The following is a 27,250-nucleotide window of genomic DNA, read 5'->3' as shown; positions in this document are numbered from 1 at the left end:
TCTTTTGTATCTGAAAATTTAATATATTTTCTGGATTTCTCATTTTATTGGAGTGTAAATTTTCAAATCAATTCCTAATGAACCCTCCAGATTTTAGTTGTACATTTTGTTAATACATCTTTGTTGCCCCTGAGACTATTAATTTTGTTTTTTCTCCTTCTTTTGTATACTTCTTAATTTCCATATCTTTATAGAGCTTCTTTAGTTTATCTTCCTGTTGGGTTCAGTTTTATTCCATTATTAAAAGAAAAGTTATAGATATTCTTTCTTTTTTAATATCTGTCAAGAATTGTTTTGCAAAACCTAAAATATGATCTATATTGGAGAGAGTTGCTTGAGTTGCTGAAAACTGCATATTCTTCAGTTTGGGATGTAACATTCTATAGGTGTCTGTTGAGTTTATTTGGTCTATAATATATCTTAATTTTGATACCTGGTGCACATAAATTTATAGTTATTATTTCTTCTTGATATATTTGTTCTCTTTAGCAATATGTAGTGATTTTTTTTGAGTTTTGGAGGTAAGACTGTTTTGTTGTGTATAAATGCCACCTCTGTTTGCTTCTGGATTCTATTTGCCTGGGATATAATTTTTCCATTCTTTTCCTTTTAGTCTGCTTATGTCTTTGCTAGTGATGTGTTTCTTGCAGGCAGCATGTAGTTGGGTCTTTATTTCTGACCAAATTACCCAGCCCATGGGATTTAATGAGAGAACTAAGATAGACCATGGATGTTAGAATTCTAGTAGAAGGCTATCAGTTAATTTCTACTATTTTATTGTTTTTCCTAATGAGTGATTCTTTTCTGATTCTCATTTGCTTATTTACTGTTCGAGAGCTTTAGTATTGCTTTTGGGGTTGTGTTTGTCTTCCTCTACTGTGTGTAAAACCTCTTGAAATATTCTTGGCAGTGCTGGTTTTATATCATGGATTTCTTTAGCTTTTATTTGCCTTAAAGGATCTTTATATTTTCTTTTATTCTGAAGGGTAACTTTGATGGATACATAATCTAGGTTGGTGGGGTTTTCTTCCATGGTTGAAATTAATCATCCTATTTTTTTCCCTGGGCTTTTAGAGTCTCTGTTGAGATATTTGAGCTATTCTAAGAGGTTTTCCTTTAGAATGTGTTAGCATTTCTCTCTGACAACTTTCAATATTCTTTCTTTCTTCTGTACTCTTAGATTTTAAACTATAATATGGCCAGCTTCTCTTCTGGTCCTGTCTGTTTGGGCTTCTACATGCTTTCTTTTCTTGTATGTCTGCATCTTTCCTAATATTTGGAAAATTTCTTAATATCATTTAACTGAAAGGTTTTATGCCCTCAGTGCGTACCTCATCACCTAGCTTTACATCAAAATTATATAAATTTGGTCTTTTAATTATGTCCCAAGAGTCTTGTATGTTCTGTTCATAATTTCTTACATTTTAAAAATTTTTATTGTCTGAGTATTCTAACTTGTCAGTCTTGTCTCCAGCCCCTGAAATTCTCATTTTTAATTGGTTTAGTCTTTTTTGGTCAGACTTTCAACTGAGTTTTTAAATTTAGCTTAATGGGATTTTCATATCCATGATTTCTGTTTAATGCCTTTGAAAAGTCTTTGTCTTTTGAACTTCAGATTCATATTGTTTATTGCCTTCTTTAATTGGTCCAATTATTTTTTATGTATTTTCTTGGAACTCATTGGTATTTAAAAAGTCATTTTGTAAAATTCTCCATTTTACTATTCCATCTTATTCATTATCTTTGGAGTCAGTTGCTATAAAATTATGAGCTTTGAGGGAAGTTTTGCTGTTTTATTTTCATATACCTTTTGTTTTATGTTGAAACTTGAGGATATGTTGGGATGGGTAGTTCTTAAACTTTTATGTGAGAGTCTCTTTAAGGAGAATGGTCTCTTGTTGATGTATCCTTTGGTAGCAGATTATTATGAAATGTTGGACATTTCTCAACTTAATTTTACATTATAGTTTCCTTGTTACTTTTTTTTGTTAGAGATTAGCCTGCCTTGACACAATATATATGTTGTCAGAGTACATGTATGTAGGTCTCATAAGTTGGGTGTTTCTATTGTATTAGATGTAATAGAGACAGAAGAAGTAGATGAGGTATGTCTTCAGTCATTAACCCTCTAATCTTACCATCAGTATACAGCCTAAAGGGATATGGGAATGACATACACTATAGTTTTTCATAGGTGTGTTATCCATGTTTTGTTGTTTATTTCTGCTATGTTAATGCATAACATCTGTCCCTACTTGAATCCTGGTCTTTAGATGGACATCTTTATATTCCCCTTTGGTTGCATTGAAATATTCACTGACGTTAGACAGGGGTTGGGTTTGGGTTTAGAATAAGGTGCCTTGACTCCTTAGGTGGGATGAGTGTGTAGCTCAGCAGCAGAGCACCTACTGTTAGGCATAAGTCCCAGCCCTGTGAAGAGTGAAAGGGAAATAGCAACCGGCAGGAAAGATATAAAAAAAAAAACCCACAACTCTCAACCTTGACAACAGCGACAGGAATGGTGGTGGTGGAAATTGTATAAACAGTAAAATTTCATGGCATAATAGGACATTGTAATTAGGAGAAAAGGTAAAGGAACACGGAAGCAAAAGTGTCAGAGCATACAAAACATGGAAAGAGAAAAAGGGCAAGATGTAGAAAGTGATGGCCACACTGAGAAAGAATGTGAGAATGAACGACTATCAGGATGAACGACTGACAGTTAGAAGTAGAGGCAGAGAAAAAAAATCCATCAATCCCTGCTTCAAACAACTGAAGATTCAGAGACAGAGAGAGAGAGAGAGAGAGAGAGAGAGAGAGAGAGAGAGAGAGAGAGAGAGAAGTTTGTATATGAACAAGTCATAAAATAATGAGAGCCCCCTCAATAATAATATTGAATCAGATATGTCTCCCCTGGGGGGTTGGTGTGAGCAAGGGTGGGTGGGACCTCACTGTCCCAGTCAGTTTGTTCCTTTTCCTGGGTCTTTTGCAGCTCCATGTTCCCTGCAGAGAGCTGAGGCTGAGGTTAGTCTCACTTCCTTTCCTGGATGTTTCCTTTCTTGCTGATTATGGGAGTGGTTTGGGAGCAAGCCGGTTGGAATAGTTTTGTTTGCTTGCTTATTGGTACTAAGTAACACAAAAAAGCAAATTTCCTTCAGCCTGAGTTGACCCTGGATAGCTTAGTTCAAAGTGTTTCCAAGACTCCACTGGGGTCTGGGTCCCAGGTATCCCCCTGAGACTCCCTAAGGAGGTAGGGCAATGGACTGTATTGGATGGGAGGACAACAAAGCTCCCACTTTCCAAAGTCTGTGTTGTTTCAAGGCGCAAAGTCTACATGAAATTTTGAACATTTCCTCATCTTCTGATCCTCTCTGACTGCCTGCTGGGAGTCCCCGGTCTTAAGGGAAAAGCAACTTCATTTCTTTTTGTGTCTCTGACCCAAATCCTACTGTTTATATATTTTTTAATGCACTTGCTTCAGTAGCATTCTACTGGGACTGCTCGGGATTGTGAGGCAGAGATTGGCTGGGAAGTGCTGTAATAACTGCTGTGAGTTCTAGGGAAAAGGAAAATGTAGCAACTTGGTTTCTCCAGGCAGGAGCTTGGTTGGTTGCAACCTTCTCAATATGGTTCCCTATTTCTTGCATGAGCCTTCTGTGTTGAGACAGGCAGAGCATCGCTGAAGAGCCAGCACACCTGGCAGCTCCCAGAACAGCTAAATCCAGATGGTCTTTCTGCCTCGCCTATGTCTTCATTGTGTGTCTCCCTTTTTCTCTGTTGAAAGGCTCTGTAAGCTATTCTCTCTCTCTCTCTCTCTCTCTCTCTCTCTCTCTCTCTCTCTCTCTCTCTCTCTCTCTGTCTCTCTCTCCTTTTATGTGTGCATGTTCATGAATGTGCAACTGCACATATATGTACGTATGAGTAGAGGCAGAGGACAAGCTTAGATATCAATTCTTTGAGTGTACACCCGGCATTTTGAGACAGAGTCTATCACTGTCTTGGACCTTGCTGAGTAGGCTAGACAGGCTGCTCAGCGAGCCTCAGAGATCTGCCTATCTTTGCTTTCTCTATACCAGGACTGCAAAGATGCTCCTGTCTTCCTTGTGTGGTTTCTGGCTACTCAGGTCCTCGTGCTTACACAGCAAGCACTTTATTGGCTGCGCTACCTCTCTAGTCAGCATTGTGCTTTTTCTTGCCCTCTGGTTTGGTAACTAGAGGTTCCGAGTCTCTCCACATCTCTGTCTGTCCGGCACTGAACGCTGACAAATTCCTCAGCTACTCACTTCACAGAGAAGCTGTTTTCTGACTGTGTCAATTTCAAACCACAGAGAAGCTTAAAGCGCTGCTTGCTTCTAACTCATCATTTGGTGACATTTTGTCATTGACTGAACTTTTGATTGCATTGCACGTTTGTTTGTTTCTATGCTTTAAACCCATACTGTGTGCAGTTTTGTGTCTGGTAACTTTTTCTCAGTATTGTGTTCATGACAGTCTTTGTGCTGTTACATGTAGCAGTAGGCTCTTCATGTCTATGCCTTTATCACACCAAGTTGTATGATATACATATAGTGTATTTCTTCATTCATGATGCTCGACACTTAGCTTCCATTCTGGGCAAATACAAAGACTGCTGCTGTGAACATTCTAGGACATGCCTTTAGTGAGCATACACGCACTTCTATTGGAGAAGTACTAAGGAGTGGACTTGCTGGTTCATGAGGATGTGTGAAAAGCTCGGGTAGACCAGTTCTCCAACACACGTACGTAACTCATGCTCCCTCATGCTGTGTGAGCCACCTAGTTGCTCCACGTTCCAGATAACACGTGGTAAAGAATGTGGATTAAAACCGTTCTTCCTTGATGCCAGTGAATCTGAGCATCTTTTCAAATGTGCACAGCCCATTGGTTAGTGAAGTATCTGTTCAAGGCTTTTGACTGATTTTCTGTTGATTATCAGGTGGGAGGGGAAAGACTTGAATACTTTTCTCCTATCCTGGAGCATCTAGAATTAAATATACAGATGCTCAAGGCCTCCACTTTCATCCCAGTGATGAGGCAGAACTGGTTTGCTACAGATGCTGCATCTTAGATTAGTCAAGAGGTTATGAGAAGGTTAGTGGCCTTCCTGCTTTGGGGAGGGGCAGCCCATTGACAGCTCCAGTTTTGATACGTAGGTGGGGAGGTGGATGAAGGATATGAAAAGGACTTAGTGCATCTGGCAGACAAACCAGGTGCAGAAAAAAATAGAGATATGTCCCTCTGTCAGCTCTATTTGCTGGGAGAAAAAGTCTCCCAAGCAAGCTATGAAGGAAGTAATATGCATGTAGTCTCTCGTTTAGGGCAAGTCTCCATAAGGTAGCTTCCCCTCTGCGGTCCTCCGACCAGCTTCCCAAGAGGGGATTAATAGGACTTACACAAATTAGGAAGCTGTACTGAGACAAAGAGAGGCCTTGTAAGAGCACACAGGTGGCAACTGGGGGAGTGGTACTTGGACCCATCCCATGTACTAGGGGATCTCGTGTCTTCTCTTCTGCTTAATCATGACTTCTATTCCTTAGGACAAACCAAAGTTCTTGATTCCTAGTTAGAGATTTAGAAAGAAAAGTGGGATATGATGTATCCTGTAGCTTGTTAGAGCAGCCTGCCCTATGTGCACCAGGGGCTTTGGAGAGTACAGGAGGGGAGTTTAAGGCCCAGTTCCAGGGCTTTGCCTGCGACTCTCTCCTGGATGCTGCCAGACTCTCCTAGAGGTATTGTTGCCTCTCCCTACTGAAGTTCTTGAATGTTCTCTGGAACCTCTGTCAGTGGGATGGACCAGGTGACTGCCTAGCCTGGTTAGGACTCACATGCTTCCCCTCTCTGTTCCCTCACAGCGTTATGTCATGCCCAGACCAGCAGAGGGCTCCATGAGGAGTTATAGAAGATGCCCCGTGTCTCCGCTCCTCTGGTGCTGCTTCCTGCTTGGCTCTTGATGGTGGCCTGTAGCCCACACTCCCTGAGGATCGGTAAGTACAGTCTGGCTCTGGAGGGTAGTCTCATTGTTATCCCAAGTGTGCACAGAGGAAATGTCTCTACTTCATAGGCTCTGTGGGATGCTTCCCTGGTCTCCCTGACTGTGGCTGTGACAGACGTGGAGATGGTGGAGGCAGAGGCAGAGGCAGATACAGATGTGGATGTGGAGGTGTTGAAGGGACCATGCTGACAGCATCCATCTGGTCTTCCTGTATGGCTCCATCAGTGACTAGAATAAAATGATGCTCACTCCCCAGTATAATCCATGGCAGGTTTCTTCCTGAATGTGAAGGGGCAGTTGTTAGTAATGGAGGAAGGTGAAAATAGCCACAGGGATTACAAATCCAGGACCAAAGAGAAACACTTGGTTGCCTCTTTTGTCTGATCAGTTAAAGAAGAATCTAGAAATTGGTGTTAAGATTGTATTTGGCAATTTGGATGAAGTCAGGAGTCTTCTTGGTGATTCTAATCCAGCCTGCTGGGAAGGGCCTTGAGTTGCTCTCTGTTAGCCAGGGTGTAGTTCTGAGAGGGGTGACAGGATACTTCAGCCTCTCCTCTGTTCTTGTTGCCAAGGATGAGCAGGGTTGCCACTGCACCACTGGCACCTCTACTCCTGGCAGTCAGGGTGGGGGAAACCAGGTACCTCCTCCCTGCCATGAGCAAATACTCCTAGACCACGGGAAGCCAAGGCTCCATAGATCTTGGGACCTGGTTATAAAGATGAGGGCACCACCTACTCCAGCACAAGGAGTCCTTGGAGTCAGGACAGGTGGGAGGGTGTCAGAGGTCAGACATGAATACCTGTGTGTGTGGGACATGGGTCAGTGTGGTGTGAGCTATCCAAATTCGTGTGGGCTGAACAGGAGCTTCCTGAAAGCAAGCCCTCCAGTGTTAGGTTAGATGATTGTTCTTGTGGGTGGTTATGCAGATAACTGTGACTCCTTCTTCCCAGACTGGAGGTGGGTGGAGCAGAGTGGCTGTGGTCATGACTGGATCTTTTTTATTTTTTTATTTTGAGACAAAGCTTCACTATATAAACCTGTCTGGTCTGGAACTCACTCTGTAGACTAGGCTGGCCTTGAATTCACACAGCTCTGCCTGACTCCGCCTCCTAAATGCCAGGATTTAAGGGGTCTGTCACCGTACCCCAGCAGGACCCGGATCCTCAACATGAAACTGACAGGCTAGAGACCAATGGAGAATAAAAATAGTTGGATGCTGGGCAGGAGAACCCTTCCCAGCGCAACAAGGATTGACCTTAAGGGTTCCAGAATACAATCGGCACTCTGGCGATGGTCAGGAGGCTCAGACATGGGCAAAAGCAGGCTGATGGCTCAGACTACAGGCAGGTCAGGCATCACCTATCGGAGGCTGGGACAGTGGGTCTCAAGCTGCTCGATTCTGTTACCTTATGGGCCTATTTCTCCATGGGAATGCAGTGGCTTCTGGTTGACGTCAGAAATGTGGACAGGTGATGTAATTCTCCCCTCACTCTGCACTCAACTCCTTGTGCTGCTTGCTTTAAAATAAAAGGCATTAAAAACAAGCTCTTCCCTCGCTCTCTTCCTCGTTCATTTCTATAGAAACTACAAAATCTAATTTAATTCTGCTCGGTGATGAAGCAAAGCGGCTCATATCCTTAAGATGCTTAATTTATAAGATGCCTACCGTTATCTAGCGTTTGCTTCGAGGTCCCCACCACTACCACCACCAAATGAGCAGATAAAACGGCAACCCATCAATTTCTGTTTGTCACTAATGGGAGGCAGAAAGGAATTGAGCCAGAATTACAGCCCCCGCCCCCACCTCGCCTGCCTGAGCATTGGTTCTCTGGGGAAGGAAGCACACACTGGAGCCCACAGATCTGTCTTGGTTGCTAGGTTAGCAAGAGGGCTTTGAGGGGTCCCCGTAATCTCCCCCCACCCACACTAAACAAACGGTGCTTGTCTGACTCTGTTGAATCCCCAATTTTGATTCATGTCAGTCCCCTTTAACCTGATTTCTAGCACAGATCCCCCTGTCCATCAGGGTCAAACTGGGGTTGATTTCCTAGAAAAGTCAGGAAAAACATAAGCTGAGAAAGAGACAGAGAGACAAAGAGACAGACAGAGAGACAGAGAGAGAAGGAGGGAGGAGGAGGTGGAAGGGGGAAGAGGGGAGGGGAGGGAAGATGGAGAGGGAAGAAGGGAGGGAAGGGGAAGGGATGGGAGAGGGAGGGGGGGGGGGGGGGATGGGAGAGGCAGAGATGGGGGAAGAGGGAGGGGATGGGAGAGGAAGGGGGAGGGAAAGGGGATGGGGAGGGAAAGAGGGGGAGGGGGAGGGAGAGGGATGCCAGGACTTGTTTTGTCTCCTTGGTTATCCTAAAGTTAGAAGTTAGAAGCCTTGTAAAGCTCCCTGATGGTTTCAGGTGGTGAGGTGCTAATTACAGGGACTCCAGAGGGGAAATAGAGTAGGGCAGGCCTGGGAAGAGAAGTAGGTCAAGAAAACATGAGTAGCTTTGCTTCATGCGAGACACCTGGCACACGGAGGGGCTGGGGCAGTGCTGAGGTTCCCAGGTCTTTGACAGATTCTGAAAGGGGAGGACCACCGTTCCATTCCATCCACCTTCTCAGGGGTCACTACTACCACATATAAGCTTCTGCGGGTCTTTCCCCAGAGCCCTCCCTTCCATCTTCAGAATAGATGGCTGTCAAGGCAGGACTGTACACAGGGACAGGGAGTCTTGGAGATAAATTGTTCAGTCTGCTCCATCCTCAGCCCCACTTGTCGCCGGTGACAATATGGATGTTTGGAAGAGGCGGGCAAACCCATCGCCCAGCCTTCTCATGGCTGTTTTTCATTCAAGCGGGGCACAGGGCGGGAGATGCAGCCAAATTGTCTATTACGGTGTCTGCTGTTTACCCCCCCGAATTGGAGTTTTGGGTCAGAGAAAGGGACTTTATTTATGGCTGTAAGGCTATCCGCATAAATTTCCCAAACTCTCATGTGTGTCAGACCCCTTCAGTCATCTATCTCCTGAAAATGTTTTTGATTTTTGCTTCTTTCCCACTGGGTCGTCTGAGCGGTGACTGGGGAGCCACAGTAAATAAATGCCCGCCAAACTTCCCCCAACCCCACAGCTCTCCCTGACTGAAAGAGATCATGGCTGCTGCGTCTTGTTATAACCGATGATGAGGACCCATTATCCAACCTGCTCAATTTTGCAGATGAAGGGATGTAGCTAAGGTCAGATGGTCGTATGTGGTTGGCCTGAGAGCATTGACTTATCTTTTTGCTGACTTTTAGCTACTAGGCAGCACAGTCAGCTTCAGTACCACGTGACATTTTCTCTTCGTTTTCCCTGCTATCTTTTATGTTAGTCAACGTCCTTGTTCCTGCTGCACTGGGTACTTATTAAGGTCTTGTTAACCAATGGATGGCTGCTTGCTTACCTTGGCGAGTCCTTCTGCACTGCACTGTATACACAATGGGCTACCCTCTATTGTCCAAGGGTGAGGGAGACTTACTCATGCTTCTCCTCCTCCTCCTCCTCCTCCTCCTCCTCCTCCTCCTCCTCCTCCTTCTCCTCCTCCTTTCCTCCCCTCCCCTCCCCTCCCCTCCTCCTCCCCCCCCTCCTCCTCCTCCTCCTCCTTCTTTTCTTTTCTTCCTCTCCTGCACTTTTAGTTAAAATAGTTCTTCATCTGAAAATGCTTTCCCTGGGAACAGCAGCATCTCCTATAATCATGGCAATCCCACTCAATGTATTGTCTTGTTTCTGGTCTTAAAATATTGAAAGATGGCTACTCATGGCTTGTATGGTCTCTTACTTTCCCTTGGCCTTTTTACCCCCAGTAACTTACCAAATGATAGCTGACAGAGGAGGAAACCAGCAGGGACCAGCAGGAACTTGAGAGGTTTGGTCCTGATGCTGAAGGGATTCTGTCAGCATGGATGGCACGGGACATTTCGCAGGTTAAGGCAACAACTGAACCTCTTTCTTGTTTAAGGCTTTCCTACTCATTGAGGCAGCAAGAGCTCAGATTTATCTGACACTCAGCCTCACTAGGATCCCCAAGCACTTCACAACTACAATTTTTAACTTGGTTGATTTCCTCCAATGAACTCCAATCTTTTGCAGAGAATATATTACCTACAGCACTCAAACTTTATAAAGATGAAGCTAATAGGAGGAGAGGGGGAGAACAGTGGGGAGAATAAAGCCACTGGTTACTGCTCTCATCTGCTGTGTATTGAATCTATTGGATACAGAGACAAATCTACCGCTGGTTTCTCATCCTTGTAGAGGATTCACCATGTTTTTTTTTTTATGTTTTTTTTTGTTTTTGTTTTTGTTTTTGTTTTTTTTGAGTAGTGGGATCCCCTCGTAATGTCACAACATGATTTGACTTACGAAAGTTTGATCAATGTGCAACTTTTCGTCTTTATTCTGAATTGAATCAGCTCGATAGGCAATCAGCCAGTATTTCACAATAGTGGCAAATAGATATTGATGACCTTCATGCATCACCTAGAGAGGGGATACAAGAAAGTTCCCTTGCTGAAGCATCTCAAGGGAGTCTGGGTCTGTCTTACCCATCCCTTTTCTCTCAGGATCTAGTCTGGGTTGCAGTACCAGGCTTTCCCACCACCTGCTGAACGAATCATCTATGGAAAAATTTGAATCTTGAGTCACCCTTTAAGCTCTCCGATGCTCCCCTGCCAGGATGAGTCGATGCCCAGGCATGGCATCCCATTTGACTGCTGGACCACAAGACATGATTAGGACAGTGTAGTTTGAATGTGAAGTGTTCCCAGAGTGTGTTTGAACATTTGGTTGCTAGCTGAAGATGTTGTTTTGGAAGGTCACATGACTTTTAGGAGGCGGAGCCTCACTGGAAAATGGAGAAGCCCCACCCCCAGCCCCACCTCCTATCCTCCAGTTTCCTGAGTTGGAATGCACTGGCCCACTGCTTCACGCTCTGTGGGTTGCATCCTCCTCAACTGTGAGCTATAACAAACCCTTTGCTCCTAACGTTGTTTCCTGTCATTTATTTGGTCACAGTAACAAGGCAAGGAACTAATACAGAAGATGATGATTTTTGCCCCCAAAGAAAACGCGTGTTTCTGCAAATGCCCGTGCATTTGGATGCCAGATGACTGACTCTGTATACCTTGCTTCGGGACTCACTGGAACCTACACATTTTGGGGGTGGATATGGGAGGCTTGCAGGAGCTGGATAGCTATCTAGGCCAGTGTGCCCCGAGAAGGCTCGACCAAGATGACACAACTTTCAAACTGATGATGTTGGTGCCACGGCTTGCAGTGAATAGAGTTCTGATGTGTTTACTGGGTTTCTAGGAGACAGGCAGAAGGGGGCACGTGCTGTGAGGAAGAGCCCGAGGCTCTCAGGATTTGTGGCTTACCTAGGATTCTACAGAGATAAGTGGTAAAATCAGAGGATATGAACTGAGTAGAATCTAAGGGTGTCACGGTCTGGGACAGCCTTTTGGCAGCACAGTCCCTGTGGCCAAGATCCAAAAGCTTCCAGAGGCCAGAATGCTGCTGTCTGAACCTCACAGAGGAGTAGGCAAATCATGGCAGTGACGGCTAGTCACTTGGGCTTCTCTACTATTTTTCCAGCATACTGTGATGAGTCTTTGGGGTTGGGGGTTGGCAAAGGTCACAGTGCAAAGGCATCAGAGGCAAGACTGTGGGGCCCTGATTCTGTAACTGTGAACCGTGGTTGGTGGGGTTGGTTTTCATATCATTTGGGTGTGCCGTTGCCTATGTTTATTTGTTCTAGAATGGCCTGGCTTCCCTGTCTAGGACTCTCATTCATTTTGTTCGGCTGTGATGATATCCAGTCTTCAGTTGGATCTATCAAGGTCCAGCCATGCCTGAGGAAGTGACCGGTACACTTGATAGTCACCACTGGGTTGAGCTGGGAGCACATGGTACTGAAAGAATCTTGTCAACATTTCAAAACCCTGTCTTACAGAGCCCTGGGATGCGGATTGAGTCATTTGCAAATTGTATTTGAGGGAAAGGGGGTGTGGGGTCGTGGAAACTATGAAGAGAGATTTTTGTTTCCACATTTAAAAAAGAGTCTACCTGGCAGATGGAATGGGCATTTTGGACACCAGGTGACCATGAGAGGTTTAACGAGGATTTCAGCATCAAATTGAAGATTGGCCCTGTCACCCTTAGGACCCTTAGGGTGTGACGGTTTAGTTAGCCTTTGGTCCCATTCTCACACGGAAGACACTTCTGTTTCATTGTGGTCTCATTAATAACCATTAACAAGAGCTTAAATTGAGACAGTCACCTGCCTAATTAAAGCCATGACCCTATTTGGCTCCAGTTGCTTGGGGGAAGTCAGGCAGATCTTGTTTTGTGATATAGTCCAGACTCTCTGGGGGCGTCCTTTCTCCTCATGGCTGTGGATGTGTGGTGGGTGGGAGAAGCAGCTGCTAGATCTTAGCTGAGTGCGCGTGTGTGAGTCTGAGTTGGTGAGACGCACTCATGAACACAGGCAAAACCCGAACGTTCCACTCATAGCCTCTTGGCTCAGCTGCAGGCAAGACTGTGCTCGCATTTAACTCTCATTAGTCTGGATAAGCAGACACACTTCCCCTGCAGGGCTTATGGAAGCTACTGGGGTCACAGGGCACCGGGATGTTGCAGACAAGCTAAGAGGCTCTCCATCAGCCCCTCTTTAGATGTATATATTCTTCTCACTTGGTGGCTGGTCAGCTCCTAGAGGACTGAGATGATGGTGCTCATTTAGCCTACAGAATGACAAATTGTGGAAAGAGCCCAGGCTAATCCTGGCTTAACTTTTCAGCCACTGGTGTCTACTGTCTTCTTTGTATGCAGGTAGCACTCCTGTGCTGGCCTCAGGGGGTGCCATGCATGAGTCCAGTGTGTAGCCACGCTTGGGAATATGTCACTGGTGTGACCTCTTTAGACGAGAGGTGCTCTCCTCTGAACCTCTACCCCAGGGTGACAGGCATCAGCTACAGCCGGTTTTGTTCCTCTCCTTCGATGTCTGAGGTGGGCTGGCGTCCACGGTGAATCTCACCTGCTCTGGGGAGCTCTCGCCCCTGGAACCCTCAGAATGCCTTGTGCATGAGTTCATCTACTTGCCCAGCACCTCACTGTCTGCCTCAGAATTTACCCACCTGTTTTACACAAATATTTTCAAAAATCTTATTTGAATTCCACCCACACCAGGAGCCTAGTGGCTTCCCGTGGGGGATAGACTCTGTCTTTTGTCCCCTTGAGTGTCCTTCACACCAGATGGCAGATCTTCTCTTGACTCCTGCCCCCCTTTAACTATCCATGCCTCAGATGGTTTTCTCTTTCCCTTTAGAGGCACTGCAGAAGAACTGCTCATCCAGCCCTTTTACTTCCTCTCCCCTCTTTCCTATCAATAGCACTCAGAATCAAACTCGATGGTCAGGCTAGGAGGCAAGCACACTTAGTGCTCCCTTTCCAGTGTTTCTCAATCTCTGGATGCTGCTGTTCCTCATCCTCTGGTGCTGGGTGTCTCAAGTATCCACCTCACTTCTGTGGCAATTTTATGTACTTCTATGTTGATGATCTCCCCTCTTCAGCTCTGAACCTATCCCATGGCTCATCCACGCAGCTATCTACCTGTCATCTTCACACGGGTGACACTACAGACTCAGATATGGTGTGTCTGCAGTTGAGATCTTGACTGTCACCCTCCTGGCCTGCTCTTACTATCGCATCTCCAGTCATGAGCGTTAATGAGAGGGATGGCAAGATGGCTTGGTGGGCAAGAGTGCTTGCTGTGCAAGCATGGGAACTTGTTGAGCTCAAATCCTCAACATCCATATAAAAACCTCCACATGGTTACATGTACCCATAACCCCCCTCATGGTGGAACAGGTGGCTCCTGGGAGATTGCCTAGCCAGAAAGCTGAGTTCTTGGTTTAGTGAGGGACCCTGTCGCAGTCATACAGTAGAGCAGCGACATAGGAGGACTCTGGCCTCCACTTGAACCCTCAAGTGTGTATACACATATTAAAAAATACATAGACCATGCTCCCTTACTCTGTCATATCTGTTTGAAATTGGGCTCCAAGATTTGGAGCCCATCAACCTCTGACCCCGCATCCCTTGCCATCAAGTTCTGTTGGTTTAACTTTCCAAGTTCAGCCATTATGACTCAAAAATTCCCTGTCAGCTTGGGCACACCTTCCCAGTTCTGAGCCACACTGACTCTCTCCCACAGAGCTGCTGCTGTTTTCTTCTTGTTTCCTGATTCACCTGTTGTTTTATGTCACCTGTTGATCTACAATCTGACAGCAAGAGCAACTCTTTTAAAATAGAGGCTGGGTCATGTCAGGTCACTGCTCTTTCCCTCATTGGAGCAAAGGACGGAGCCTCTCAACGACCCTCAAGGTTCTCCCTGGCTTGTCGCCCTTCTGTTTATTTATGGCTTCATTTCTGACAGCCTGCCTGCTGCTCATGGCATGCCAGCCCAGACCACAAGCACCTTTCCTTTCCCCCAAGCATACTGAGCATGTGCACTCTGAGCATACAGAGCGCAGAGCACTCTGGGTAGTGGCATAGTTCATTCAGGACAGTCACACCCTGAGGAGCTTCAGAGCTGAGAACCTTTGGGAGGCACAGACTAGAGGCCCTCCTTGGTGCAGAAGCATTGACAAGAACTCCTTCATCACCTAGAATAGTACACTGACACAATAGGCTGACCCGAGGTCACTGTTCTCTAAGCTCTGCTTTCCAGTCAAACCCAGGTCTTGGGTCTCCTCTGGATCCTGCTCTGAGGAACCCCAAGCCAGCAGGTAAGTGACTTAACATTAGTGTGAACCTCAGCTGAGAATCTTACTTTGTCTCTCAGGTTCAAACAGCACAGCCTTCCCTGTGTGGTCCCTGGAGTCCCCACATCTCCATTGTGTCTGAGTTGCAGAGCTTACCGTGGTATTGTGACTATGCCAAGCTCATCAGGACTGTGGCCAGGCAGGCCTTACTTATCTCAGTCTTCCAAGAGCCCAGAGGCCCAAACTCAGACCCAGAGTCCCAGTTGGGACTATGTGACAGGCTTCTAGCCTTTTGCTGACACTGCTGCTATTGGCCAGGTGCCTGCCAGCTGTTGGCCAGGAGCCCACACCAGTCATGGCTGCTTGCCTGTGCTTACGTTCACAAAAATCTAAATGGTGGCAGGGACCCCAGTACAACCCACTAAGCCTCTGAAGAGTGATGACCACTGTTTTTTCTTCCTCTCTCTGTGTCCACTATTAGAGTTCTAGGCGGACTGGGAGCCGTGCAGGGCATGCCTGGTCCTCTTCCTGGTGACAGCATCTCGGAGAGCTGAAGGGATGTATTTTCTTCCCCCTGAGTTCATCACTATTGTCTCTTACATCACTGCCTAGAATCTACTCCGCATCCTGGTTTCCTTCCTTCCAAAAGGGATTCCTTTTCCTTCCTCCTTCCAGGAGAGGATTGGATCCCCTAACCCAGAGATACCCTTCTCATCTGCTTCTAACCTACCGGTGGCACGTGCTCTAGCTTGGTAGGGTTGGGCTTTTCCTGTGTTTGGCTCATCCCGGTTTGGCACTAGCTCCAAGGTTTCTGTGTTAAGAAAGCCAGGCCCAAGCTCTCCCTGCACTGTGAACCTCAGCCCCGGAAACATTCCTAGCTGGCTTTGCTCAGGGCACACAGGCGGAGGCTGCTCTTTGACAGGTGTTTGCTCTTGCATCTGAAGACACCTGTGTTAAGGTACCAGATGTTGCAGGGGTGGGGCGTTCCTCAGAGTGAGTCAGTGGCTTCCTCCAAGCTAAGAATTTCCATGTCTAAGTCATGGTCTTTTGAGCACATTGGTGACACAGAAAAGGGAGAGAGTGCCACTTTGCCAGCAATACTCACAAATTCCCCTCAGGAGCAGGGATCTAACAACATGAGACTTTGAGCTTTCAGCTCACAGATGAAATAACAGGGATTTTCCCAGAGATGACAGAACACAGACGCGTGCAGCCCCGGGGGCCTCTGTAAGAAGCTGCCTCTAGGGGCTGCTCCCAGGAGACTCCAGTCATTAGCTTGTGCGGTGGTAGGGCTTGCAGTGGGTGTGCCCGGATCTCTGGGGCACCACCCCAAAATCTCAGAGAAACAACTCAGAGACGAGGGAAACCCAGAGATAAGGAATTCTCCGTACTTCTTCACTTCTTGGAGAAGTTGGATGTGAAAAGGTTCCATCTTGGGGCAAGGGCAGGTGAATGCTAATTGGAGTGGATCTGAAAACTCAAGAGTAATGGAATTGAGGTTGAGCGGCGGCAGTGGTGGCCCCAGTGAAGATGGAATAGGGTATTGAAAATGATCTCTGCTGCCATCTTCAGAAGGTTCCTTTTATTTAATCAGCCTCTCACTTGGCTGTCACGGGGATGGACTCTCAGAAAGCAAGGGGGCACCTGTGAGGGGTTGGCGCAGAGGAGGCAGGGCCCACCTGCTCCTGGAGACTGAATGCTCTGCTCTTGCTTGCTTCCTGCTGGGTTCTGAATTGACATTCCTCTTAGCGTGAAGCCACAAGGGTGGTCTCGTGGCACAGCACGGAAGTCACATTCAGGTTTGATGTCCCAGACCCCACGGAACAGTCCTGGTCTTAGATTTTTTTTTTACTGCATGTTCTCATTCTTATGTGCATTGGGAGAAATGACTCAACCTTCCTCACACTCAATTTCCCATCCCTAAGCAGGGAATAATAGTGCTTATCACTAATTAATTAATTGGTATTAGCTCAGAGGAACATTATAACGTACCACGAGCAGCATATGGCACATCGTAATACTTCGTAAATATTAGTTCTGGTCCTTGTGTTCCGTTCGCGGGACGGTATTTAACTCGACGATTCTGGCAGCCGACTGCGTGGCCCCTGTAGGGCGGTGAAACGGCGAGGCCTTCTCTGACCTGGAATTAAATTATAGTTTTGCATGTGACCTTGTGCAAATTGAATTATTTGGCCTCCGTTGGCTGCCATAAAAAAAAAAATGGGATGACGATAAACTCACCTTGCATGATTATTGTGGCTTGCGTGAGAGATAACGTATGGAAAACAGCTGGCGGGACGCTTGACAGTCAGTAGGACGTCAATAAATAATAACCGTTATCAGTAGCGCTTGCATGATTGCTAATACTATAGTTTTTCCACTGCCGCCATAACAAATTACCACGAATTTAGCAGCTTAAACAAGACAAATGCATTATCTCTGTCTAGTTCAGAAGTCTCACTGAGCTCAAGATAAGAGGCTCCTTCCTGGGGGCTCTTACAGAGCATCTGTTCCCTGCCCATCTGGGTTGCTGGTGGAATTCGCTTCCTTGTGGTTAGAGGACCAAGTTCCCTGCTTTCTCCTTGGCTTCTGCTAAGAGCCCTTTCCAGCTTGTAGTGGGCTGAGGGTTCGTCCATGTCTTCCTCCCTCTACATTCGAAGCTAGCAACGGTGAGTTGAGTCCTTCTTACGTCCATTCCCGCAGCTGCAACTGGGACACGGTCTCCTGGGTTAAGGAGTTCTGAGATTATCGTGAACTGGGGCTGTGATCCCAAGTCACTTCTCCATCTTAGCTCAGTCATCAAAGTCAACCTCAGTGGAACCTGAGGTCTCCTTTTCTACATAAAGTAACCTAGTCTTGAAGCCAGAGCATAAGCCTATTCAGGGCCACTGTGCTGCTCACCACAGTTACTATGGTTAGCCTCTAAAGTAGAAGCCTGGGTCACAGAAAGTTCTTGTGAACAGTATCTGACGCAGGTGACTCTTGGATACTGTTCCCAGCCCAAACTTTAGCCTGAGTTCTTGGATTCCCAGTGTCAGTCATTGTTCGTTTTGCTTGAGAACCAGGCATCCCAGCCCACCGGAGCCAAAGTTGCCCATGGAGGAAGTCACCACATAAGTTGGTCACGTTATAGAAACTGAGCCCATGCCAGCTGTACAGAGGCAGCCGGGAAGGTGCTGTGTAATAGGAAGTGCTTTATCACTGTGATTTAATAATCTCAGCTCTTCTCACATGTCAGGGCACTGGCAGAGTAGTCTACAAGCTGAATGCTATCTGAGGCTGTCACGTGGGCCTGGCCGGGCTCAGCATGGAGTGATGTGTTTATTTCCTGTCACAGAGCCTGGAGAAAAGAGTATCCCCCAGAGTCCTGGCAGACTCTTACTCTGCCTCCTGTCATCCTTCCTGCGGGGACAGGGCCACTTGTGCGTTAAGAAGTAACTGTGGGAGAGAGGCATTGAAGGCCTGGTGTCTGTACCTGATCTAGCCTGTCCCTCTGTCCTCTGGAACTTTGTGACATGGACTATGCCCTGCGGTCATGTTCTGCTTGTTAGAAGGGAAGGCTCCCAGAACACAGGACTAAAGAGTCATGAAAAACAAGGTAGAGGTATATGCTTAGGCTGTGATGGTGATTGTGGTGGTTCAGGACAGTGGCCATGCTGGCATTGACTGTGGTGGTCTGGGGACAGCAGGCATGCTGACATTGACTGTGTTGGTTCAGGTCAGTGGACATACTGGCATTGACTGTGGTGGTTCAGGACAGTGGACATGCTGGCATTGACTGTGGTGGTTCAGGACAGTGGACATGCTGACATTGACTTTGGTGTTCTGGGGACAGTGGGCATGTTGGCATTGGAAATGTCTTGTCCTTCCCAGATATTTTCACCATGGCTACCCAGAGTAGATTGCATGGCTGTGGACATGGCTTCCAAAGACTGTATTTGGGAGATGGAGCAGCCATCACGATTACCGAACACTTACTGTGCACATCACTTTCTATACATTCCGTAAGTCGGGCTTTACAGCCTCTGCAGGTGATAAGACCTGGCATTTGAGTGTAGAAACTCTTGTGTTAGGGGATCAAAGGCACCCACACAGAGGTAGAACAACAAAGCGTTTGAACCAGGTTTCTTGAGCGATAGCTTTGTGCTCTGTTCCTTACATGAAACCTCTCTCTGGTGAGTTCCCACAGTGGAGCTCTGCGGCCACTGGCTGTGCCTTGTGAACCAGGAGCTGGGGAGAAGGTAGGCATGGCCATAACTTCCCCCAGACCGTGGTGAAGCTTTAAGGCAGAAACCCCACCTCAGTTCCACCCTAGCTCTGCAATTTCCCTTTGAGAGAGGGGTAGGGAATGAGGGAGGGAGAGAGTGACTGTGGGGAGGAGGGGGGAGGGGGTACCTCGGGGGAGGGGGTGGGGGGCAGGGAAGGAGGGAAGGGGAGGAAGGAACTAACTCAGCCTTGAACTGCAGGAGTAGCACTGCCGAAGGCACCTTAGGTTAAAAATAAGAGCCGAGACTGCTGTGCTCTAAGGGGCCAAGTCTGCACGCTGGCTTTATTTATAGTTGCTTATTTATTAGATTCCAAATGGTGTTTAAGCAGGAATCAAATGGCAGTGATCTTTGATCACTTATGTGGCTAATGGCTGAACATATATTATTATTACTGTGTATTTAGTGCTGCTAAGTGTACTGGGTACTTCTTCTGGAAAGCCACCAAGGAAAGGGGTCAGGAGAATGGAGCAAGCCGTAGCTTGGTGGATGGTGCAGGGGGCCGAGCCAAGGAGGCGGGGTTACAGAGCTCCAGACCCTGATGCTCAAGGGTGAAGGGTTGGGGTAGTAGAGAGAATGCCATGAAGAGTAAAGAGAGGTTTAAGGTTAGAGTTTCCGCTTGCGAACCAGAGCTGTTTGGCCTCAACATTAAGAGGGACTTACATGGGATAGTTACTTTGTGTCAGGCCTGATGCTAAGTGTGTCCAAGGTAATTGAATCCTGCTACCCTCTCCATCATTATACACAGGGCAAAGCTGAGACGCAGAGAACTCTAGTGAGGTACTCTAGGATACAGCAGGTAGGAGGCTGTAATAAGCCACTCTGTCTAGCCTACTACCTCGGCTGAAGCCTAACGTTTTGAGTCAAGCAGCTCGGGAACAGAGTGGAGAGCTTGTTGTCCTGGAACATGGAGTGAGTGTGAAGAACGACGGAGTTGGCTTCCACTGTTTCTTCCTGCAGTGTTCACAGCTCACTCAGAGCCCGCTGTCTGCAGTCCTAGGGCATGGCCCACCCAGAGCCATCTGATGTAAGCCCTGGAGGATCCCTGGGGTGGGATCAGGGATGTCAGACTTCAGTGACAGTAGATCCCTGAGCCAGCTGGAGCTTGCTCTCCAGACCCAGGGAGCAGAAGAGGATTGGAGGTGGGTGTGGTCTGCCTGGGTGCTGCCAAGTTTAAGACATGGAGATGCAAAACCTTAAGGTTCAGCCTGCCTAGGCACCATGTTTGCTGCACCATGTTCTGAGTCATAACATTGTTATGACTAAGCGTTGGCTAAGTGACCATTCATAAGAATCCTTTTTATGCTTGACTGGTATGGTATTTGTTCTGCTGGCATCCACAGTCCCACTAGATTTGAAACTGGGGACAACGGGGAAAGAGACAAGGCTGAAATGGGTTGTTACATCGTAGAAGATCAGCACAGCAGAGTGACTCCTATCAGGGAAGGAGTCTGGCACACCTGAAGGAGGAAGGAAAGACCTCCTGGGGGTACAGGGAGGATTCCAGGGCTCACCTCCTCTCTACAACACTGATGTCTACTACCTGGCCTTTCAATTATGTCCAAATGCATGCTGTGAAGCCTTTGACCTTTAGAAGAAGGCGCCTGTGCGCTTGGCCCAGCATCATGTGAGTAGGGCCACCCTGCGGTGGCGTGAGCTGGCCTCAGGCCTTTGTATGCTTTCAATGCTGTCCCTCAGAGCCGGTCCCTTCATCTGAGACCCAGCCAGTGGCCTCCTGGGGCTTTGCTAGATGAAAGGGGACTTGAAAAGAGGATGTTTGGATAGTAGAACAAATCACAGACAGGAAGCCAGGGGGAAGAGGAGAGTGGGGTAGAGAAAGGAGCCAGGGAGGGACCTGTGTCAGTAGAACTTGGGGTACAGGCAGGAGTTCAGGCAGAAGAAAGCCCTAGATGTGGAGAGCTGGGGAACTTGAAGGGCTCAGCACCCCACTAAGCCTCAGTGTTTCCTAGCTGTGGCCTGCTGGATCCCTGTTGGGTCTGCGATGTTCCTGCTTTGAGGCTGCGGCAGGCCTATTTCTGCCTCTCCATCATCTCTTGTGCTGCTATGTCCTCTCCTCTCCCTCAGTTCCTTTCGCCCCTCTATGTATTTACTGCCCACCTGGGCCTGAGTGATCCCCTGATGAAGTGCCGTGTGACTGTTGGCTTGCTCTCTCTGTTTTACAGACAGGTTCAGAGAGCCCAGAGGCCGAGGCCTGGTTTAGGAGAGGGAGGGTAATGAGGACAGAGAGCAGCGGCTGCCCACTTAGATCAGATTTTAATAAAGCTTCCAGCTAACCTAAATCATCCTAGTCATAGGCGGCCCATTAGCTCTGAGCGTGGGGGTCAGCTCAAGGCTGTCTCCTCAGGCCTGGGTTAGGCGGGAGTGTAGACAAGCTGCGGGACAGAGAGGAGAGCAGGCCCCCTTGACGGCGAGGGTTAGGACTGTGAGAGCATCGCTGGAGGGGAAGGCTCTCAGAGGGGAAGCAGAACGCCTGCTCTTTCGGCAGCTGTTAATTAGTTGCAGATGATGAGATAATTCATAAAAATTAGCAATGATTTCCTTCATTGTGTTAATATCACCGGGCAATAAAACTGCTGCTAAGGATGGCTTTTCTCTGCATCGAGGAGCAGGGTGTCAAGGAAGAAGCAGTCCTCCACAGGGCTACATAGAGGGAGGGAAAAGGGGAACAGAGCTGGTGAGGACAGGAGAAGGGAGTCATTCCCAAGCCTTGGCTGGAGCCATTGGAAAGGTGTTGATCCGAAATGCAAATCATGGTGTCTCAGAGCGCCAGCTGGGGAGAAGTGGTGTCACCTTGGTAACCATGGGCTGGGTGGAGGACTGAAGAGCCCTGAAGAAGGTTTTCCATGTTGTTCCTCAGATGAAAGATGGTGGCAGCCAGAGCCTTAAGTTTCTTCTGAGGAGCAGGGAACTGACCCACAGGGGAGTCCCTGGAGAGCACTTGTGTATTTAGCATGTGGCTGCATCTGGCCTTGACCTTGTCCATCTGTGGCACCTGATGCTTTATTCTTGTCTACCAAGCTCTGCCTTCACTGGTTAATGTGAGTTTCTCAGTGTGCCAAGAGCCTTTCTCATTTAGTGCCTCGTCCATGCAGTGCTGTCTGTCAACTCTGGACCATGATTTGCAATCTCCTTTAAAAAAAAATGCTGGCCAAAGCCAAGTGTGATGGTGCATGCTTTTAAAGCCACACTTTTAGTCTCTGTGAGGCCAAGGCCAGCCTGGTCTACTTAGTGAATTCCAAGCCAGCCAGAACTACACAGAGAAACCCTGTCTCAAACAAAAAAACCAACGAACCAACCAACGAACCAACCAACCAACCAACCAACCAACCAACCAACCAGTCAACCAACCAACCAACCAACCAACCAACCAACCAACCATCCAACCAACCAACCAACCAACCAACCAATCAAACAAACAAATGCATGACAAAATCTGACCAGCTTCTATTTTCTGATCCTAAGGTAAACTGTTGTTCCCTGTAGGTCATGCTGTGACCACAGTTCCTCATGTTGTGGTGACATCCAACCATAAAATTATTTTTATTGCTACTTCATGACTGTAATTTTGCTATTGTTTAAATCATAATGTAAATATTCATGTTTTCTGATAGTCTTTGAGGTTTCGACTGACAGGTTGAGAACCACTGCTATAGATAAACATATTCCTTGCACCTTGCGTGCCTGGTTTGATCCCCATACTGGACTCTCAGAGGGATGAGTAGGTAGTTTTTTTTCTGATAAAGCCCAGGCTCACATCCCTGGCAGGGATGTATAGAGAGTGCTGTGTACTCTATTCCCTGCCTCCTATTCTGTCTGCTCCCAGTTCTCTAGACATGCCATGCTTTCATATCTCTGTTTTCATACCCAGAAGGGTGTGTCCCAAGTGTCTGCCTGGTGGATCCTTGTAATTCTGTACCAGCATCTTTAACGTCAAGCTCCCTGTGAGGTGTTCTCTGACAAAGTTCACTGCTTCTCATTGTATGCCTTCCTTGTGTATCCTTTTCTGGTAGCAGCTTTCCTTTGGTGCTTGAATCCACCAAAGGAAACATTGACTAATTTGAGAACATTGACTAGTGCAGAGTAGAAGTTTCCTAAATTGTTGAATAAACGAATGAATTAAAGCTCAAATATGATGTTTGTAATAGGCATGGACTTTCTTTTTAAATTAGTTACTGTCATTTGTGTATATGCGTGATATGGAGAGATTTCACAAGAGAGTCACTTTTCTCCTTCTTCCTTTACATGTGTTCCACAGCAAGCATTTTTACCTGCTGAGCCACCTTGCCCACACCCTACCCTCTATAGTACCATTTATTAACCCACGATTAGAGATAATATTGGCTTAGGGGAGAGATAATGAAGAGGTGAGACGTAAACAGATCTGGTTGGCGTTAAGCTGACTGGTCTTGGTAGTGAGACCAGGTATGAAGGATGAAGAAGAATTTAAGAATGACCAGCCAGGTAGCCATGGATAATGGATGTTGCTTATTGAGATACAAAGAGGGATCCGAGGAGCAAGCTTGGGGTTAAGGCAGAGAGATATAAATTCCATTTGTAGACATTAGGTTTGAGTTGTTTAAAAGACAAGTGGAGACACCAGGGAGTCAAATGGAGATAAGATATTAGATCACAGAGAAGCAGCCTCAAATAGAGGTAGGAACAAGGGAGCTGTTTGGTGTTCCAATGGCTGCCAGAACCAGAGGGTTAGGCAGCCTCCAAGTGGGAAGATGGGTGGGAAATACAGGGGAAGACCAAGTGCCAGGCAGCCTAGATGATTGCTTAAAACTGAAAATGGTGAAGGGTTCTAGGGCCATTACTCAAAACAGACATAAACTAATGAATACATAATGAACTTCAGGGCCAACTCTGAAAGATGATTTGATTTGTTTTTCAAGACAGGGTCTCTCCATGTAATGGTCATGGCTGTCCTTTGTAGACCCTGGCCTCAAACTCAGAGATCAGCTGGCCTCTGCCTCCCAAATGCTGGGAGCTCAGACAAGATACCTTGACCAGCAGGGAAAAGCAGAAGGCTGTGATGTTTGTGTCTGGGGGCAGCAGGGTAGATTGATGAACCATGATCAGAGAGCCATGGGAGAGTAGGAATGTTCTGAAGAGATTGACTCTCACTATGTTCTAGATAAAGCAGCCATTAGCTCTTGAGGGTTCCTCTGCGAAGGTAGGCAGTTATCTCTTGTGAAGAGTTGGAAGATCCTCAAAGGATAAGACAGGAACACGGTCTTGTAAATTAACACAGAACTTTTCCAGTCCATTAACACTGTCTGGCAAGCCTCCTTTGTTTCTCTCTTGGGAAGAAATCAAAGCCAAGCAAGTGCAGCACACATTTGATTCCACGATGGCTGACTGGGTTTCTTGCTCATTCATACTCAGTACCTCTCTGGCTAAATCTCTGCCAGCCAAGGTTAAGAAGAAAAAACGAGAGAGAAAGTATAGCATTTGATCACTGATCTCTAAAAGCGTGAGGAGACATTTTTAATGCATATGAAAAGTTGAATGACCGTGAAGACAATCTAATAATTATAAGGGAAAATAGACTTAAGGGCTCAGTGAATGGTGTGGACAGGGTAAGGGACAAGGGCTTAGGAGGAGGACAGCTCTCCCTCTGCACCTGCATGGTCAGGGATAAGCTCTTCTATGCTTGTCCCATGCAGCGGTTTACCATAGAGCAGCAGAGTTGCAGTAAAAGGGGAATGGCATCAGGTGGAATGGAGGTGGCTTAGACTTCGCAGGAAGAGGACACTTAGATCTGCTGCCACCTGTCGGTGAGTGTGGGAAGGGGCTTGAAATGCAGCCACAGTAGATCAATGATACCAAGGAGAACCCGGTTCTTATTTTCTTCTTTCTTCCTCTGCTCCTTCCTCATCTCTCTTTCTGATGATTTTCAGTGGAGAGCAGGACCCAAGTGCACTTCAGTGGAAGGATCTCGCCTAGTGTAGGTCATTCTTAACTCTTATTTTGCCTTTGTCTTGAGTCGCATTGCATGAGTCTGAAGACTATTCTGGAGACCATGAGGGTAGTCTATATGTGAAGTCCCGGAAGAACAAATGTATGTTAATATCTTCAAAAATTCGAGTTTCATGATACCCATGTCAGAACCAATTCAATTCTTGCTCCCACCCTGACATTTTAGATCTATGTCTCTGCTCATGTTTTCCCCTTTGCATGTAATTCTGCTCGTTCCAGAGCAGACACCATTGCTACCTAAGCCAGGGGGGCTCTGATGCACTCAGTTCTTGTTCAACTTCCTGCACCGCTCTGTGCATCTTAGATCACTTGTATCGTTATTTAAGCATTTATAGCATCCTTTCTACAAGACTGAGAACTTCGTTCCGGCTGGGCTTGTGACCTTGTAATAGCCATGTTCCGCTGCAGGCTAGGCTACCTCAGTGGAGAGGATCTACACTGCTATCTTTATATGTTCGAGCTTGCCCGTCCTCTCCATCATGTGTGCTAATAGATGGAAGCACTGACGTGGAGAATTCCACACAGCTCCGGCGTTCCTGCTGTAGGCTTCAGAAGGCATCTCCATATTTCTGCTTCGGAGTTACCTTGGCTGTGATATCCTCTTATCAGGCATGCATTTGTAGGAATTTGTATTTCGTGAGTATGCACCACCCGGGAAATGCAAGCGGGCGATCCGAAAGTCTGCCGATCACCGGGAACATCTAGTTTGGGGCTTTCCGTTGTCTAGGGATAACACAGAAAGTGAATCATCCATCCCTAAATCACAGAACTGTCTGTTTTGTTATCATTGCCTCTCTTAGCTTTCTATGCTCGAAACCCTCTGAAACAATTCATCAAGGACGTGCGACTCCTCTGTCTATTGACATGACGTACTTCTGGTGATGGATCAGACGTGCCGTGTTTTGAATTGTTACCAGGCTGTTACCGTAAAGATACCTTACATCTGTGTAATGATTAGTAATTTGTAAAAAGCCTGTATGTGTGCTGTTAGTTTTATCTGCACTATAGAACTAAACAGCACGTCTCATGGCTCTGTTTGAGAGGTGAAGCAATCCAAGGGTAGGAGAATGAAATGATTTCTCCAGGCTCTCCACGCTTCAAAGGGGTTACAACCATGGCTTTGTTTTGCTCCTGGATTCCAGTGGTTCCCGCTTGGCCATACACCTTTAAGGAGTCTCTCGTTCTTTAAGGTTTTGCCTGGACTAGAAGGATAGTTCCATTGGAGTTCCCTCCCAAGCATGCAAACCCAAATTTCACCTGCAGAAGCTGTGTAAAAATTTTACCAGGCACAGCAGCGAACACTTGTGATCTCTGTACTGGGGAGCAGTAACAAGATCCCCGGGACTCATTGGTCAACCACGCTGGCCTAATTGGTGAAATCCAGCCATATGAGAGGCCCAGTCTCAAAAGAAGTACATTCATTCTCTGGATGATGCATACAGACACATGCATCTGAACACACACATAAGTATGAACACATGTACTCTTTCTCATATACACGCACTAAAGAGAAGGGTGTCTTAAAATTTACTTTAAAACTTTTTAGCAAATTCTGCCTTTCTAACTGGTTAGTGAAGCTTCATCCCATTTGCATATTTTGTTATTATTATTTTTTTGAACAGAATGGTCCCATTTAATTTTTCTTTCTTCTATTACCTCTGCTCTCTGGATCACCCGTGAGTCTGTTTCTGTTGTTCCCCCTCCCCCCACGCCCCCTGAGTTGGCCATCCAGTTCTTGCTTTGACTGTGCCTGGGGTTTTTGAAAAACCTGAATGCTGAATATTGTACAGGATGCAGGGTGTAGATGCCGCCGTCTGCTTCAGGAGAGGCATAGCTCTTTGCCAGTTACATAGGAAAAAAAAAAAAAAGATCTTAATCCAATTAAAAACTGAACCAAGTCCAAGGTAGGTTTTGTCTTGATAAAGCGTTCGTTTGGTTCTCCTCTTTCTAGCCAGTACTAATTGAGAGCCCGGAGAGCTTACTGTATTCTTTCTGTTGAAGGCGCTGAATTCTAGTTCTATTTTTCACACAAGACTGCTTACATAAACTGAATAACTCACCTTCTCTGCTTTGTATTTTTAAAATATTCTTCAATATATTCTTTTTTTTTTTTTAGCACAGACTTCCACCTGTGGTTATTTAGTTTCACCCTCTAGACAGTATTTAGCTTCGCAGCTCTG

At 46.6% G+C, this 27,250-nt stretch overlaps 1 protein-coding gene across 1 annotated transcript in view; it reads left to right on the top strand.

Annotated features, from left to right (window-relative positions):
* Grik4 (glutamate ionotropic receptor kainate type subunit 4) overlaps positions 1 to 27,250 on the top strand; it is a 431,073-nt gene that overhangs the window by 131,545 nt on the left and 272,278 nt on the right. Inside the window, exon 3 of the mRNA XM_032911594.1 lies at positions 5,874 to 6,005. Within this exon, the coding sequence (XP_032767485.1) occupies positions 5,924 to 6,005 (82 nt within the window). The 5' untranslated portion in view covers positions 5,874 to 5,923. The remainder of the gene's footprint in view (positions 1 to 5,873; positions 6,006 to 27,250) is intronic.

This window comes from Rattus rattus, chromosome 8 (assembly GCF_011064425.1).
Source record: "Rattus rattus isolate New Zealand chromosome 8, Rrattus_CSIRO_v1, whole genome shotgun sequence".
NCBI lineage: Eukaryota > Metazoa > Chordata > Mammalia > Rodentia > Muridae > Rattus > Rattus rattus.
This window is presented reverse-complemented; position numbering and strand designations above follow the sequence as displayed.